The sequence below is a fragment of the Rhinolophus ferrumequinum genome, chromosome 2 (genome assembly GCF_004115265.2).
Source record: "Rhinolophus ferrumequinum isolate MPI-CBG mRhiFer1 chromosome 2, mRhiFer1_v1.p, whole genome shotgun sequence".
NCBI lineage: Eukaryota > Metazoa > Chordata > Mammalia > Chiroptera > Rhinolophidae > Rhinolophus > Rhinolophus ferrumequinum.
In genome coordinates, this window is record NC_046285.1 from 59,259,430 (window position 1) to 59,272,348 (window position 12,919).

The 12,919-nt window shown below is 41.6% G+C and overlaps 1 protein-coding gene across 8 annotated transcripts in view; it reads left to right on the plus strand.

Annotated features, from left to right (window-relative positions):
- Window positions 1-12,919, plus strand: part of DGKG (diacylglycerol kinase gamma) — a 196,384-nt gene that overhangs the window by 35,717 nt on the left and 147,748 nt on the right. For all 8 annotated transcript variants that reach the window (XM_033128571.1, XM_033128563.1, XM_033128577.1 and 5 more), the window contains exon 3: window positions 12,206-12,282. In XM_033128571.1, the coding sequence (XP_032984462.1) occupies window positions 12,206-12,282 (77 nt within the window). The remainder of the gene's footprint in view (window positions 1-12,205; window positions 12,283-12,919) is intronic.

A 12,919-nucleotide genomic window follows, 5' to 3' on the forward strand; every position in this document is an offset into this window, starting at 1 on the left:
GGTGTGCCCCCCACAGGCCACTCCTAAGATTGACTCGTGATAGGAATTGCCCTAGGCTGTGGTAGAGCACCAACTGACCGCTGCATTCTGCACCACAGCGGCCATCGTGACTGCAGTGGCACCGACTTCTCACAGAACCCTTTGGCTTACAGAGCTCTCACCCGCACTGCTGCTCCCACCCCTTTGTTCCAATTATCTCTCCCTTCACATTAACTGTACTGGTGCTTTTGTAAATCACTAGGCCTGTAGCATGTTGACCTGCCATACAGATCTAGCCCAAATTGTCCTGCAAACGCCTTTTCATGAGCCTGTCCTCCTCCCACAAGACAGGCAGCCCTTACAGCACTGGTCTGGGAGTCAGGAAATCAGGCCCACTGCTAGCTCTGGCTCTTGCTTTCTGTGATTTGACATATTTTAACTCCCGGGGCCTCAGTACCCTCTTCTGCAAAATTAGAGGGTTGGACTAGATGATATCTCCCTGTGGTTTGCCCCCAAGACCTAACACCCCATGGTCAACAGGGTCCCCAAGGCCACTGGTCAGTCTCTGTTCTAGTACTCTGGAGCTGGTGGCTTCTTGTCTGACCTCAGTGGGTTTAGAGAAACTGTCATGTACTAACAAGGCACAGGGAATCACCTTCCTGGTAAACTCCATTTAATTCAGCCTGCTCTGCAGGTCAGCAAAGTACCAGGCCCTGTCAGAAATGAAAAAGAAGCACGAAGCAAAGGCTTGCCCTTGAGGAATCAGAATCTTGTTAGGGAGTCAGAAATGTGCTTGCGAGAGCAGTGGAGAACAGGTTTAAGGCAGCAGGCAGGCAGCCCCGACAGAGTGGGCTAAACTGGGCACGTAAAGTGAAGGGAATTTAAAGCTGGGGGAAATGGATGTGGGAACATGTATTAGTTTGCTAAGCTACTGTGACAAAGTAGCACAACCTGGGTGGCTTAGAAAGTGTCTCACCGTTCTGGAGGCTGGAAGTCCAAAATCAAGGTAACAGCAGGGCTAGTTCCGTCTGAGGGCTGTGAGAGAGCTCTGCTCCAGGCCTGCCTCCTTGGCTGTCTTCTCCCTTTGTCTCTTCACAGGACGTTCTCCCTTTGACGGTGTTTCAATGTCCAAATTTCCCTTTTTATATGGACAGTCGTATTCGATTGACCCATGCTGCTCTAACATGATCTCATCTTAGCTGATTATATCTGCAATGATACTGTTTCCAAATAAGATCACATTCTGAGGGACTGGGGGTTAGAACTTCAACATAATTTGGGGGAGAGGGGAATACAACTTAACTGTTAACAGAGGATTCAGCTGTGTGAACTCTATGAAGGAAAGAATTTTAAATGTGACTAGTAGATGGTGGGGGTGGTGGTAAAAACAATGGAAGCAACGGTAGAGGGGCACAAAGGGAGGGGTAAGAGTGGAGTGGTAACAAGAACTTCTGGGCCATAAGGAGAGGAGGAGCAGGGGGGGAGGGAGGAGAACAGGAAGGACGGGATAGCAGGAAGTCCTGGGTCCTGCATGTCAAGGTATGGCCTTTGGACTAAAGTGGCAAAATTTAGAGCCATGAACATGGTGGCTATGTGCAGGGTGGCCTGGATAAAGAAGTTGCCAGGTGTCACGCAGAATCTTTTGTACGAAATTTAGTCTGAGCTGAGGAACAGAGCTAATTAAGATGGTGAATGTGGCAATGAACAAATGCTAAATTGTGGGAAATTGCGGTAGAAGTATCATCAAAACTTATGGAACAAAAGGAAGCCAGCAAAGATACCTCAAAGCCTGTGAATCTGGAAAATGGTAACATTAGGATGCAGGGCTGATGGGGATGGTTTTCGAATGTTGATTTTGAGATGGTGATGACACATCCACTTATGCATTCGTGTGTGGTAGGCTCCAGGGAACCAGCAATGAATGAGAGACGATCCTGCCCTAAAGAGCTCACAGTCCAGTGGGGAAAGACAGATAGAACTCAGACAAAAATGTTCAGTATGACAGGTGCTAAGCAGTGGGAAGCATGAAAGATGAGACCTAGTCCAGGCTAGCGGGAGACTTCCCGATGCAGGTGTTGTTTCCGGACTCCAGAAACACTAACTAGTAGGAAGGAGGAAGGGGTGGCCATTCCAGGCAGAGAACATGGCTTGGGCAAAGCAGGGAGATGAGAAAGTTATCAAAGGAGCTTCTGAGAACTGCAAGCATTTCCCAGGCTTGGATCCTAGAGCTCCTGGTGGTGTGGGGGGAGTCAGGGCACAAAGTGGAAATGTAGGTAGGACCCCATCCTGGGGGATGCTGCTTTCTGAGTGGGACGTCCTATGGGCCCTGGAAGGGTAGGTGGTAGGGTGGGGGTGGGAATGAGGCATTAGGCTACAGCTTTGATTTAGGAATCTTTGTGTGGAGACAGCAGGGAAGAAAAAAAATAAGAATGAAGGCTCTTCAGAGAGCAGGAATATGAGGAGAGAAATGAGAGGATAAAGAATGGGACTTATTGTATGCCTACAGTTGGGAGTCAGAGAACGAAAAGGAGTCAGTAGAAGACACAGAGAGAAGAACTAGCAAGACAACTAGGGAACAAAGAGTACCAGGTCGAGGCAACTAAGGGATAGAGGAGTCCAAAAGTGACTATGCCATCCAAGAGGCAGAAACAGATGAAAAGAAGCCAACGTATGTGGTAGGAAATGACTCCCTTGTGGTTTGGGTCTCAGCTTTTCCTTCTCTGACCTGTCCTCATTTTGTCCATGTCCTAGGACTGGATGTGGTACTCTGGCATCATTATTCTAACAGGAGAGGGAAAAAAGATACAATTCTTAGAAAATGATTAATCCTCAGAGGAAACCCTGTAAAAGGCACTTATACCAATTTTAGACACATTCTGGTATTGACTCAGATTGCATTGCCATAGCAACTGCTCTTCCATAACCACATAAACAGGAGCTTTACAGTAGTGGAATAACTGAAATGTACAGCCTGAGAATTGATAACTTTCCCCAGAGGGGTTACCTGGTAGGCGAGGCCAAGAATTTCAAGGTAAGAGGCTCTTGGTGTGTTCTGTTTATATAGCATAAACCCTATACTTTCTCTGGTGGCCTTCTATTGTGGGAGAAGCCATGTTAAGCCCTTGGAGACATGTATTTAATTTATATATATATATACATATATATATATATATATGTATATATATATGTATATATATATATGTATATATACATATATATTTACACACACACATAGTTGACAGTAAGCTTAATGTGAATCAATAGTGTAAAATACTTCTCAAAAAAGATGATGATGTGATATTAAGAAACTTTTTGTTACAACATAAAAACAAGTGTAAAATTTTTGAAAAACTGAAAGATGAAATTTAAAGCTATCCATAATCCTATCTCTCAGTGATAACCACTACTAGTGTATTTGTGTATAAATACATATATATATATGTCTATCTATCTATCTATCTAGCTATTTGCATGCTGTTTTCTTCACCCTATCAATATGTTTCAGTTATCTATTGCTGCATTAAAACAACTTCAAAACTTGTTGGGCTAACACAACCATTTTGTTTTTTTCCCCATGATTCTGTAGCTCAGGAATCTGGACAGAGCAGAGCAGAAATGGCTGGTCATTGCTGCACAGTGTTTGGGGCTTTAGATGGGGTGCCTCATATCATCCAGCATGGCTTATTCACTCACATGCTGGTGCTTCAGTGGTCCTCAGTGGCTCCACGCGGCCTCTTTCTGCAAGCACTTTCTTATCTCCCGGGACCTCTCTATGTTGGCCTCTTTCCAGCAGGGTAGCCTTGACTTCTTACATGTGGCTTGGGGCTCCAAGAGCATAAAAGCAGCAGCTTCCAGGCCTTTTAGACACCTGGGCTCAGAGGAACTGCCACGGAATTTTCTCCACATTCCATAGGCCAAAGCAGTCCCAGGCCTGGCCCAGATTCCGTGGGGTGGAGGAATGGACTCCACATCTCATGGGAATGGACTCACACAGGGCGGGGGAAGACTGAGGACAGCCATCTTTGGACACTTCCTCGCACACCATATATCGTGTGTTCCCAGATCATGCAGTAATATTCAGAAGCATGGTTTTTGGTGGTTGCAGAGATTTCTTTAGAATACATATACATTATTTTGTTTAACCAAACCACTGATTGTGATCTTAGGATGTATTAATAGACTCATAGTGTCTAGTAAAGCAAGCTGATATCCATTCTCTCCTACCTTGATCAGCCCTCTCTAGCGAACTGAATTTATGTGGGCACCACGGTTTGCCATGGATATGGACAAACCAGAACTTGTTTGAGAAGGGCCACCAGCATGCTGAGGGGCCTCACAGCCTGAAGTGGCTGAAAATACAATGCATATTTATTGGAGAAGGGAAGACTCAGGGAAAGATGAAGGAACACTAGTTGTATTAAAATAGCTATAGTGCTATTGTGGGGAAGAGGTGTGTTAAGCTAATTTTGAATGGCTTCAAGAAGTAGCCCTAGGACTAATGAGAGGAAATCATTGGAAGAAAGACTTTAAAGTAAGACATACTAATACATTAATTCCTAATTGTCAAACCTGCCCAAAGTGACACAGAATTGACTTAAAAGCAACTGAGTTACCTTTCCCTAGAACTCACAGCTGGGGCAGATTTGTCTGAGACACTGTATGGGAGATTAGAGCATCAGATGTCCAGTTGATTAAATGACCTTCATTAGCCCTTCCAATACTTAGGTTCTATGTTTAAACAGGTTTCTTTTCAATCTCGGGGCCATGAGGGTGTGGAAATTGCTCCTACTGACCATCCCCTTCACAGCTTCGAGCAGAGATATAATTGGCTTATTGTCCTTCTAATCCTGATATTTTGGGGGAGGTTTTTATCCATGATTTATCAAAAACAAAAACTATCAGCTTATTCAGAAAAGAAAAAGAAAATGATAAAGCATCAATTTTGACTTTTAATTCTCTAAGAAATAAACCAAACATTTCCTACACCAGCTAACGGTTGCCTTGATTCTGTAGACTTTTTAAAGCTGGGAGAGATCTTAGCTATCACCAAATGCAAATCCTATCCATTTTACAAATGAGAACATGAGTCCAGAAGAGCTCAGTGACTTGCCCAGGGTGACACAGGAGGTCAGTGGCAGAATAAGAATTAGAAGCAAGGTTCTCAATTCCAGATTAGATTCAATTGGCTTCAGTTCAGTTGCAACAAATTAAACAAAAAGTATCGATTGGAGCTCAACCCTCAACCATGCATTTTATATATATATAAAAGATATATCATATATATATATGATATATCTTTTATATATATACATCAATTAAATCATAATAGAGCAAAATTTTAAATACATTTAAAGAAAATGAATCAGTAAATTGTGTTATTCAGAAGTATATTTCATTAGAATCAGATTAAGGCAAAGTTTCTCACTTTAAGATGTATGTAATTTACAGCTCACAATTCAAACCTGTCAGTGTCAGCATGGGAGTCAGATAAAATGTTTAAGGGCTGATTTGTAGAACTAAGTAAGCTTCCTTGAAACTTTGCTGTTTATATTGGCCACTAGGGTGAGAGTTAATCAAATGTTAATGGAGTCCTGGGCCCATAAAGAGTCACGTCCACTTGCTTCCATCTTGGAAGGGATAACCACAATTCTTTCTCGCCCAATTCTCTTACAGCACAAGTGGCCTTCTTTTCATTAGCAATGACTGGGACTCTGCCCACAAGCACTCACAGAATCCATGGATAGGGAGAGGCTTCTGGGCACAGTGGCGCTCAAATTTGAATATGCAGATGAATCTCCTGGAGATCTTGTTAAAGTGCAGATTCTGAACGAGTAGGTCTGGGGTAATTTTCATACTCTGTGTTTCTAACAAGTTCCCAGATGATGCTGATGCTGCTTGTCCGGGGACCACTGTTTTAGTTGCAAAAAAGTCTGAGTTGTGTGATCTATCTTCAACCTTCACTTGGAGATATGACTGATGAGGCCACATTATTTGGAGAAAAAGGGGAAATTTTGCTAGCAACACAAATTTTACTTACACAAATAAGCCATACCAGTCATTCCGATCATTTGTGATGAATCAGAAAATCTTATCCTAAAGAGGGTTTTCTTATATCAGCCCAAATTCCCTCCGCTTCAATGGAAAGTCTTTTTCTCTTATTCTATGAAGGTCTGACAATTCAGTTGGCGAACTTGTTGCAACGATGCTGCTGACCTTTCTTGATATCAGAGGGATTATTTATTATGAATTTGTACCAACTGGACAAACAGTTAACCAAGTTTACTATTTGGAAGGAAGTGCTGAAAAAGCTGCATGAGAAAGTTGGACAACCTGAACTTTTCGCCAACAATTCATGGCTCCTGCATCACGACAATGCACCAGCTCACACAGCACTGTCTGTGAGGGAGTTTTTAGCCAGTAAACAAATAACTGTGCGGGAACACCCTCCCTATTCACCTGATCTGACCCCCAATGACTTCTTTCTTTACCTGAAGATAAAGGAAATATTGAAAGAAAGACATTTTGATGACATTCAGGACATCAAGAGTTATACGATGACCGCTCTGATGGCCATTCCAGAAAAGGAGTTCCAAAATTGCTTTGAAGGGTGGACTGACTAGGTGCTGGCATCAGTGCATAGCTTCCCAAGGGGAGTACTTTGAAGGTGACCATAGTGATATTCAGCACTTTTTCTAGGATGAGTTCGCAAACTTAATTGTCAGATCTCTCATGTACTTCTCTGGCAGAGCTATCACTTCCAGAAGTTCCCCCAAGTTGTTAACTTTGTGGGCCTCAGTGGTCCTCAGCCTTGGCGACACATTGGAAATACTTGGGAAGCTTTGAATTCTTCCAATGGCCTGCCCTCCCCACCTCCACCCCTTTCCCCCACCCACCCCCGCACATACACACACACACACACACACACACACACACACACACACACACACACAGAACCCTTGGACCATTTAATCATAATCCTTAGGCATCAGACTCAGGTATCAGTAGTATTTAAAGCTCCCCAGGTGATTCCAACACACAGCCATGGTCAACAACCGTTGGTCTACCTTTTCTCTCTAGGCCCATAGAAATATAAGACAAGCAAGACAAGCCTGATCCCTTTTTTAGCTCTCATTTATTTCATCAATCTTTACTGAACATTGATTTTATGCCAGACAATGGATGATATGCTGGGGATAAACAGTGAACAGGAAAAGAATTGTAACTGGGAGAATGTGTCGATGCTTATGAAATTGGAACTTCTGACACATGCTCCCCACTTTCCTCTCTGGGGCCTGATTCCTCCTGGCTGAAAAGGTGGGCCTTTTGATGCAGTGCTCCTGGTCCTGGCTTCTGTATTCTGACATTATCCTCCATCTTTCCAAGACCCTTGGAAAACTCTTGCTTTTGTGCATCTCACTGTGTTCTTGGTTTCCTGGAGTACTTAGGAAACTTACACATCCTAGCCTTCATCAGAAAAAGGAAAAATCTACGTTTTTTGTTCATTTGGGTTTTTTTCCTCATATACCAACTTTTCTTCCCTCTCTGTGTCTTTCCTTCCATGGGTTAAGAGTCATTTAGGCTCTTCTCAATCTGTGGAATATTTTCCTCTACCCTCATCCTCATGTTTGTTTGCTTATTTGTTTGTTTGTTTTTTCTGTGTTGTGACAGGCAAGCCTTACTAGTCAGCCCCAGTTATCAGGAATGTTTCTTAAGGCCTACTCATCGCAAATGAGGTCCATGGATCTGCATAATTGACGTCACCAAGGATCTGATTGGAAATGCAGAATCTCAGGCCCTGACCCAGACCTACTGAATCAGAATCTGCATTTAAACCTGATCCCCAGGCAATTCATAGGCATGTTACAGTTTGGTGCTTTTAGGAAACTTTGAGGAGAGTTATCATGCATCTTAGAATTTCATTCTCAGCTATTGGTTTTCAGATTCACTTTTGAAAATGTTGATTTATAGTTATTTCAAAGTTTAATGGTCTGACTAGGGCTCAAATACTCAGTGTTCTTAACTAGAAGATGGTCCATAAACTTTGGGTTCTAGCTCGGAGAGCATAGCTGATGTCCTGATATAAACACTGAAGCTCTTTATTTGACTGTTTGTTCAGATGGAGGGCATTTCGTCCCACACAAATATGGCAGCAAAGCTGCCTGTGAGTAGGGCAAAATTTTCTCCTTAAAAGGGCTTTGAATTTGCTCAAACACTAGGAACAAGTGCTCGGTTAAGCTCCCAGAATTCTTGGCACATAAAGCACAAAGAGACAATTTTAGATTGAAACTTCCTTGGGTAGTTGTTACCGCTGTTGACCTTGGTCACAGAGAAGAGCCTTCGAAACACTTGATTTGGGGTAAAACTGCACACTGATGGTGCTGCAGGTGTGGGCTCATGCGGAAGGTTTCCCTATCTTACCAAGCAACTGAATAAGTTGACCTGTTGGGCGGAGTTCTTTAGGTGTTTCCCACTTAAACAATGGAGAATGTCTGCCAAGCACGGTGATTATTAGGTTTAGCAGGGTTATACACTTTTTTTCCTTTTGCAATAATTATCCAATATGTTCAGCGGCTTAAGACGGTCTTCATATCTAACAATAAAATCCTATCATAGAACATCAGTTCTCAACATTGACTATACATTTGAACCCCCAGGATGCTTTCAAATATACTGATTCCTGGGTTCCCCAAGAGATGCTGACTTAATTGGTCTGGGTGGCTGAGCCCTGGGTGTCAGTGTGTTAGAGGGCTTCTCGGGTGATTCTAATATACAGCCAGGTTTGAGAGCCACTGTCATAGAGGAAGGCCCTTGTCTTCTGATTTACCGGTGTTTGTGTATCCAGTGCATCTACTTGCTGTGTCACAATTTTAGATTGCTAATAATCAGTCACCCCCTCACTAGTTGTGTGCCCTTGAGTCATTTAAATTGTATAAACCTCAGTTTCCTCTTCTCTAAAATAGGGATAATTATTACAGTAGAGGGTCGTTGTGGAGATTTAACTAAAATATATAGGGTGGTTAGCACAGTGCCTAGCATTTCGTAAGCACTCAACAAAATAGGAGTGATTTCAAAGAATGATGGACGCAGCCCTGCTTCGGATGTTTAGAAATGGAGCTCGACCTCCTCTGAGTCTGGTGGTGGTGTTACGATACAGGCTCTGACATGGAGTTCTCTACTGAGCTTGTGCTATTGGGCCCACAAATGGGGCCTGAAGTAAGATCAGGAAATCCTCTGAAGAAGCCCTTCATTGTTCTTAACCGCCGTAAGACACAACAGAGTGGAGCAGTACCTGCTTTACTCCTCAGGGGAAAAGAAACCCAGCCCAGAATTCTGTTGAGAAGAAAACTACTATGATAAAATATGAAAAGACATCCAAGGAGAAAGTAACGGGTATCATATTTGACAATTCGATTGTTTCCCGTTTTTAAAAGGGAAAAGCATTGCTGCTATGAGCTCATAAAAACCCATAAAACAAATTGAAGTAAATGTGCGGTGAGGAACAGTCCTGGAAATCTAGGACCCAGCAATTTCTTGCATTGTTTTTCTATTTAATTTTAAGCTAGTTATCAGAAATTTTAAAATAAATGTCTTTTCTATTTCTTCTTTCTAAAACCTGTTTACTTGAATGTGAACATATGATGAATATATGTGTGTATCATATGTGTATATATATATATATATGTAAACATATATACATGTATATATGGGTTGTGTGTGTAGCTATTTATCTTTATCTATGTACATAGAGAGATATATAGCTATATATCTCATACATTTAAATTTAAATAGGATTAGATCAATAGCACATAGAACCAAAAGATTTCTGCTAGGATGAACTGTAGAATCGCCAAAATGCGACAATGACATCAAAAGCATATAAATTCAAGTGAAATCACTCCTCTGCTTCTCATTCAAAATGCTAGCTCTATATTACTCTTGCAGAAGCCACACTAGAGAGACCCATGCTCTCAAATTTGCATTTTCCCCCCAATTTTGTTACTCTGGCTGAGCCAAAATCTCCCATTAAAGTCTAAAATATATAGGGGTTTCCCTAATTAATTAAGCTGCTCATGTAATAATTTGAATATAATTTATGTATGATGTTAACTGAGCTTTTACCTAATTCTGAACTCTCTTCCATTCTGTTTCCAAAGTGGTCTTTAGAAACATAGATCTTGTTATGTTACTCCACTACTCAAAAACTTTTTAGAATTTCAAATCAATGTTCTTAACTTGTCATTCAAGACCTACACAAATCTGGCCCCAAACAACTCTCTGGTTTTAACTTTTCTTAAATGCTCTGTGGTGCCTGTTTCCACATTTTTGTTCACCCTGTCCCTTCTAAGAATACCCTCTCCACTTCATGTCTGCCTTTACCCTCTCTTTACACCCCAGCTGAAGTAATACCTCCTTCATAGGGCATCCCAGTCTGTACCCCAACACCGCTGTCATCCTAGTTTTACTTCTTCCCCACTCTGTCCTTCCTAGAGCTTCATAGCATTGCTACAGCATTAATTACATTTTTCTTTGTGTTAGCAAATGTTTAGGAAGTAAATAGGGAATAGTGCTTAATGGAAAGTAATATAAACTTTTAAGCCAGACTAGACCTGAGTTAAAACCCTGACTCTTAGGCAAGTCACTGAATTTTTCTGAATTTCAGCTTCTTCATCTGTAAACTGAAGAAAATATTACCAAACCTGCATAGATTGTTAGGGAGAGTATATGAGAATGTGCAGTGAAGGTCTTCAATAAGGGGAAGCTATTATTACCACAGTGATTCAGATCATCTCCAGACTACTTCATCAACAGTACCTTACAGCATCTTATATCCTCTGTGTTTTTTGAATTGAATGGAAGCAGCCCAAATTGATGGCATCTGCTGCTTGGATCTCACTGAGCTATTAGTTTTTCCACATCTGTTTTGAATTTCAGAAAGAAATGTCCATTTTTAGGCAACAGTAGCATTTTCCTATGGCATTTCAATATGTCTCAATCTTGAAATAATTATAACTTCTCCTTGATTGTATCCAAGTCAGCAATGCCATGGAAAATAGCCCAGCTCATGAGCACATCTACTTTCCGTAGGCCTAAGAGAGCATACCCTTCTGTACAAAGAGCCTGAACACCAAGAAACACTGCGTCAGCTTTTAATTACATTGCTCTTTGCTCAGATGTCTAAATAGTTACAATAAGGGGGCTTGAAAAGCTCTTAATTATCCACAATACTGCAAAATAGGAAGAGCACAGAAAGCCTAGTTTTCTCTGATGTCTGGAGAGTTAGTACTATACGGGATGCACTCAGGATGTGTTTCTAATGACAGTTATTGACTCCTTTTTCTTGACTCCCAATTCCCTTATAAAACTCCTCCCAAAAAGAATCCACCATCTTCTCCCGTACTTTCTGAATTGTTTCCTATGGAAAACAGAATTTTCTAAACTACCATGCTTCACGAGTCCTCTGAGTGTTTCAGCACCAAGGACAGAGTCTCACAGGGCTTAATGCCCACCAATCTTATTAAACAAAACTTTAAATGTTTTTAAATTTCCGCTCAAATGTTTTCCGTATGATATGCAAAGACTCATTAGCCAGTTGCAGTTATCAATGTAGAACTGAAGCAGGAGATAAGCAAGACAATTTAATAATTATAACGCTATTATGACAAGTGCTAGTATAGTTATGTACAAGTCACCTGAGAACCAGGGGAGGGAATCATTAACTGACTGGTAGAAAGGCTCTACAAAGCAGTTCCTATTTGGGCTGGGTACTGAGAATTGAGTGAAGTTTGCAACACAGAAAAGAGACTCCATGAAAGAGTACAGAGTGCCTTCAGGGATTTCTGGTTTGATGTGGCTAAAAAGTGGGGGTGAATGGAAGATTAAGATAAGAGATAAGGAACGGGATGGGCCAGATCACTGTGTTCTTATCTACCAAGGTAAGGGGGCTAGGCTTTATCCTGGGAAACGGAGAGCCATTGAATTGTTTTGAGTAGGGACATGATCTAATTTGATTTGTGTTTTAGAAAGATAGTTCATACAGCAGGAGAGAGAATGTACTGAAGAAAAAGAAATGAGAGGGCAGAAGCGTATATAAGGGTGACATTTCTCCACACAGTCCCGGGGATGAGGGGCTGCTCCATCATAACCAAGGTCAGACAGGCAGAATTTCCTTGGCCCATTTCCCATTAGCTGTGCACCAGTGTTTCACATGCGGATTATGTCTCTCCAGATTCTTCCAAGAAGATAAAGGACGTCTTGGCTGAATTTAATGAGAGTGGGAGCCTCAAACAATATGATTCACATGAGGTAAGAACATTTCCATTTCAAGCCTTAAAGAAAAACCATATACCAGGCTTTACCATAATTTGTTCCCCTCTTAGAAGTTTAGCTCACTTTGAAGAACTTCCTTCTCAACCTAGTTTCTCCTGTCTCAAGGGAGCCATTGGTGCTACCTGGAATTGTATGTTTCCCAAGGCCATTCACCTTCTCACTGTCCTAGAAGACGACATCATAGCTTCTTCTCTTTCCTCAAATCTCTCACTCCTCCCCCCCTTCTCATTCTCAGTTAACCACTGTGTTTTCTACTTCACTGAGAAAAGACAAACAATCAGAAGAGATCTTCCATAACATCCTTACCCACCTGTGTACCTTTGCTCCTGAAGCGAGGGATGAACTCTCCATGCTCTTAAGTCCAATCCCTCCACTTTGTGCACTCAATCCCATCCTCTTTTGGTCTATTGACAGGCATTGCTTCAGCAACACTTTTCTTTCTTTGTTTCTTTCATCATCTATATCTATCTATGTATCTATTGTCTATCTCTTATCTATCTCTATCTCTGTTACATCAGCTGTCTCCTATATATTAGATTTTTCTCATCAACATATAAACATTTCTCCTATATTAAAAAATGTTCTCCTGACTCCACTTCTCCCTTCAGCTATC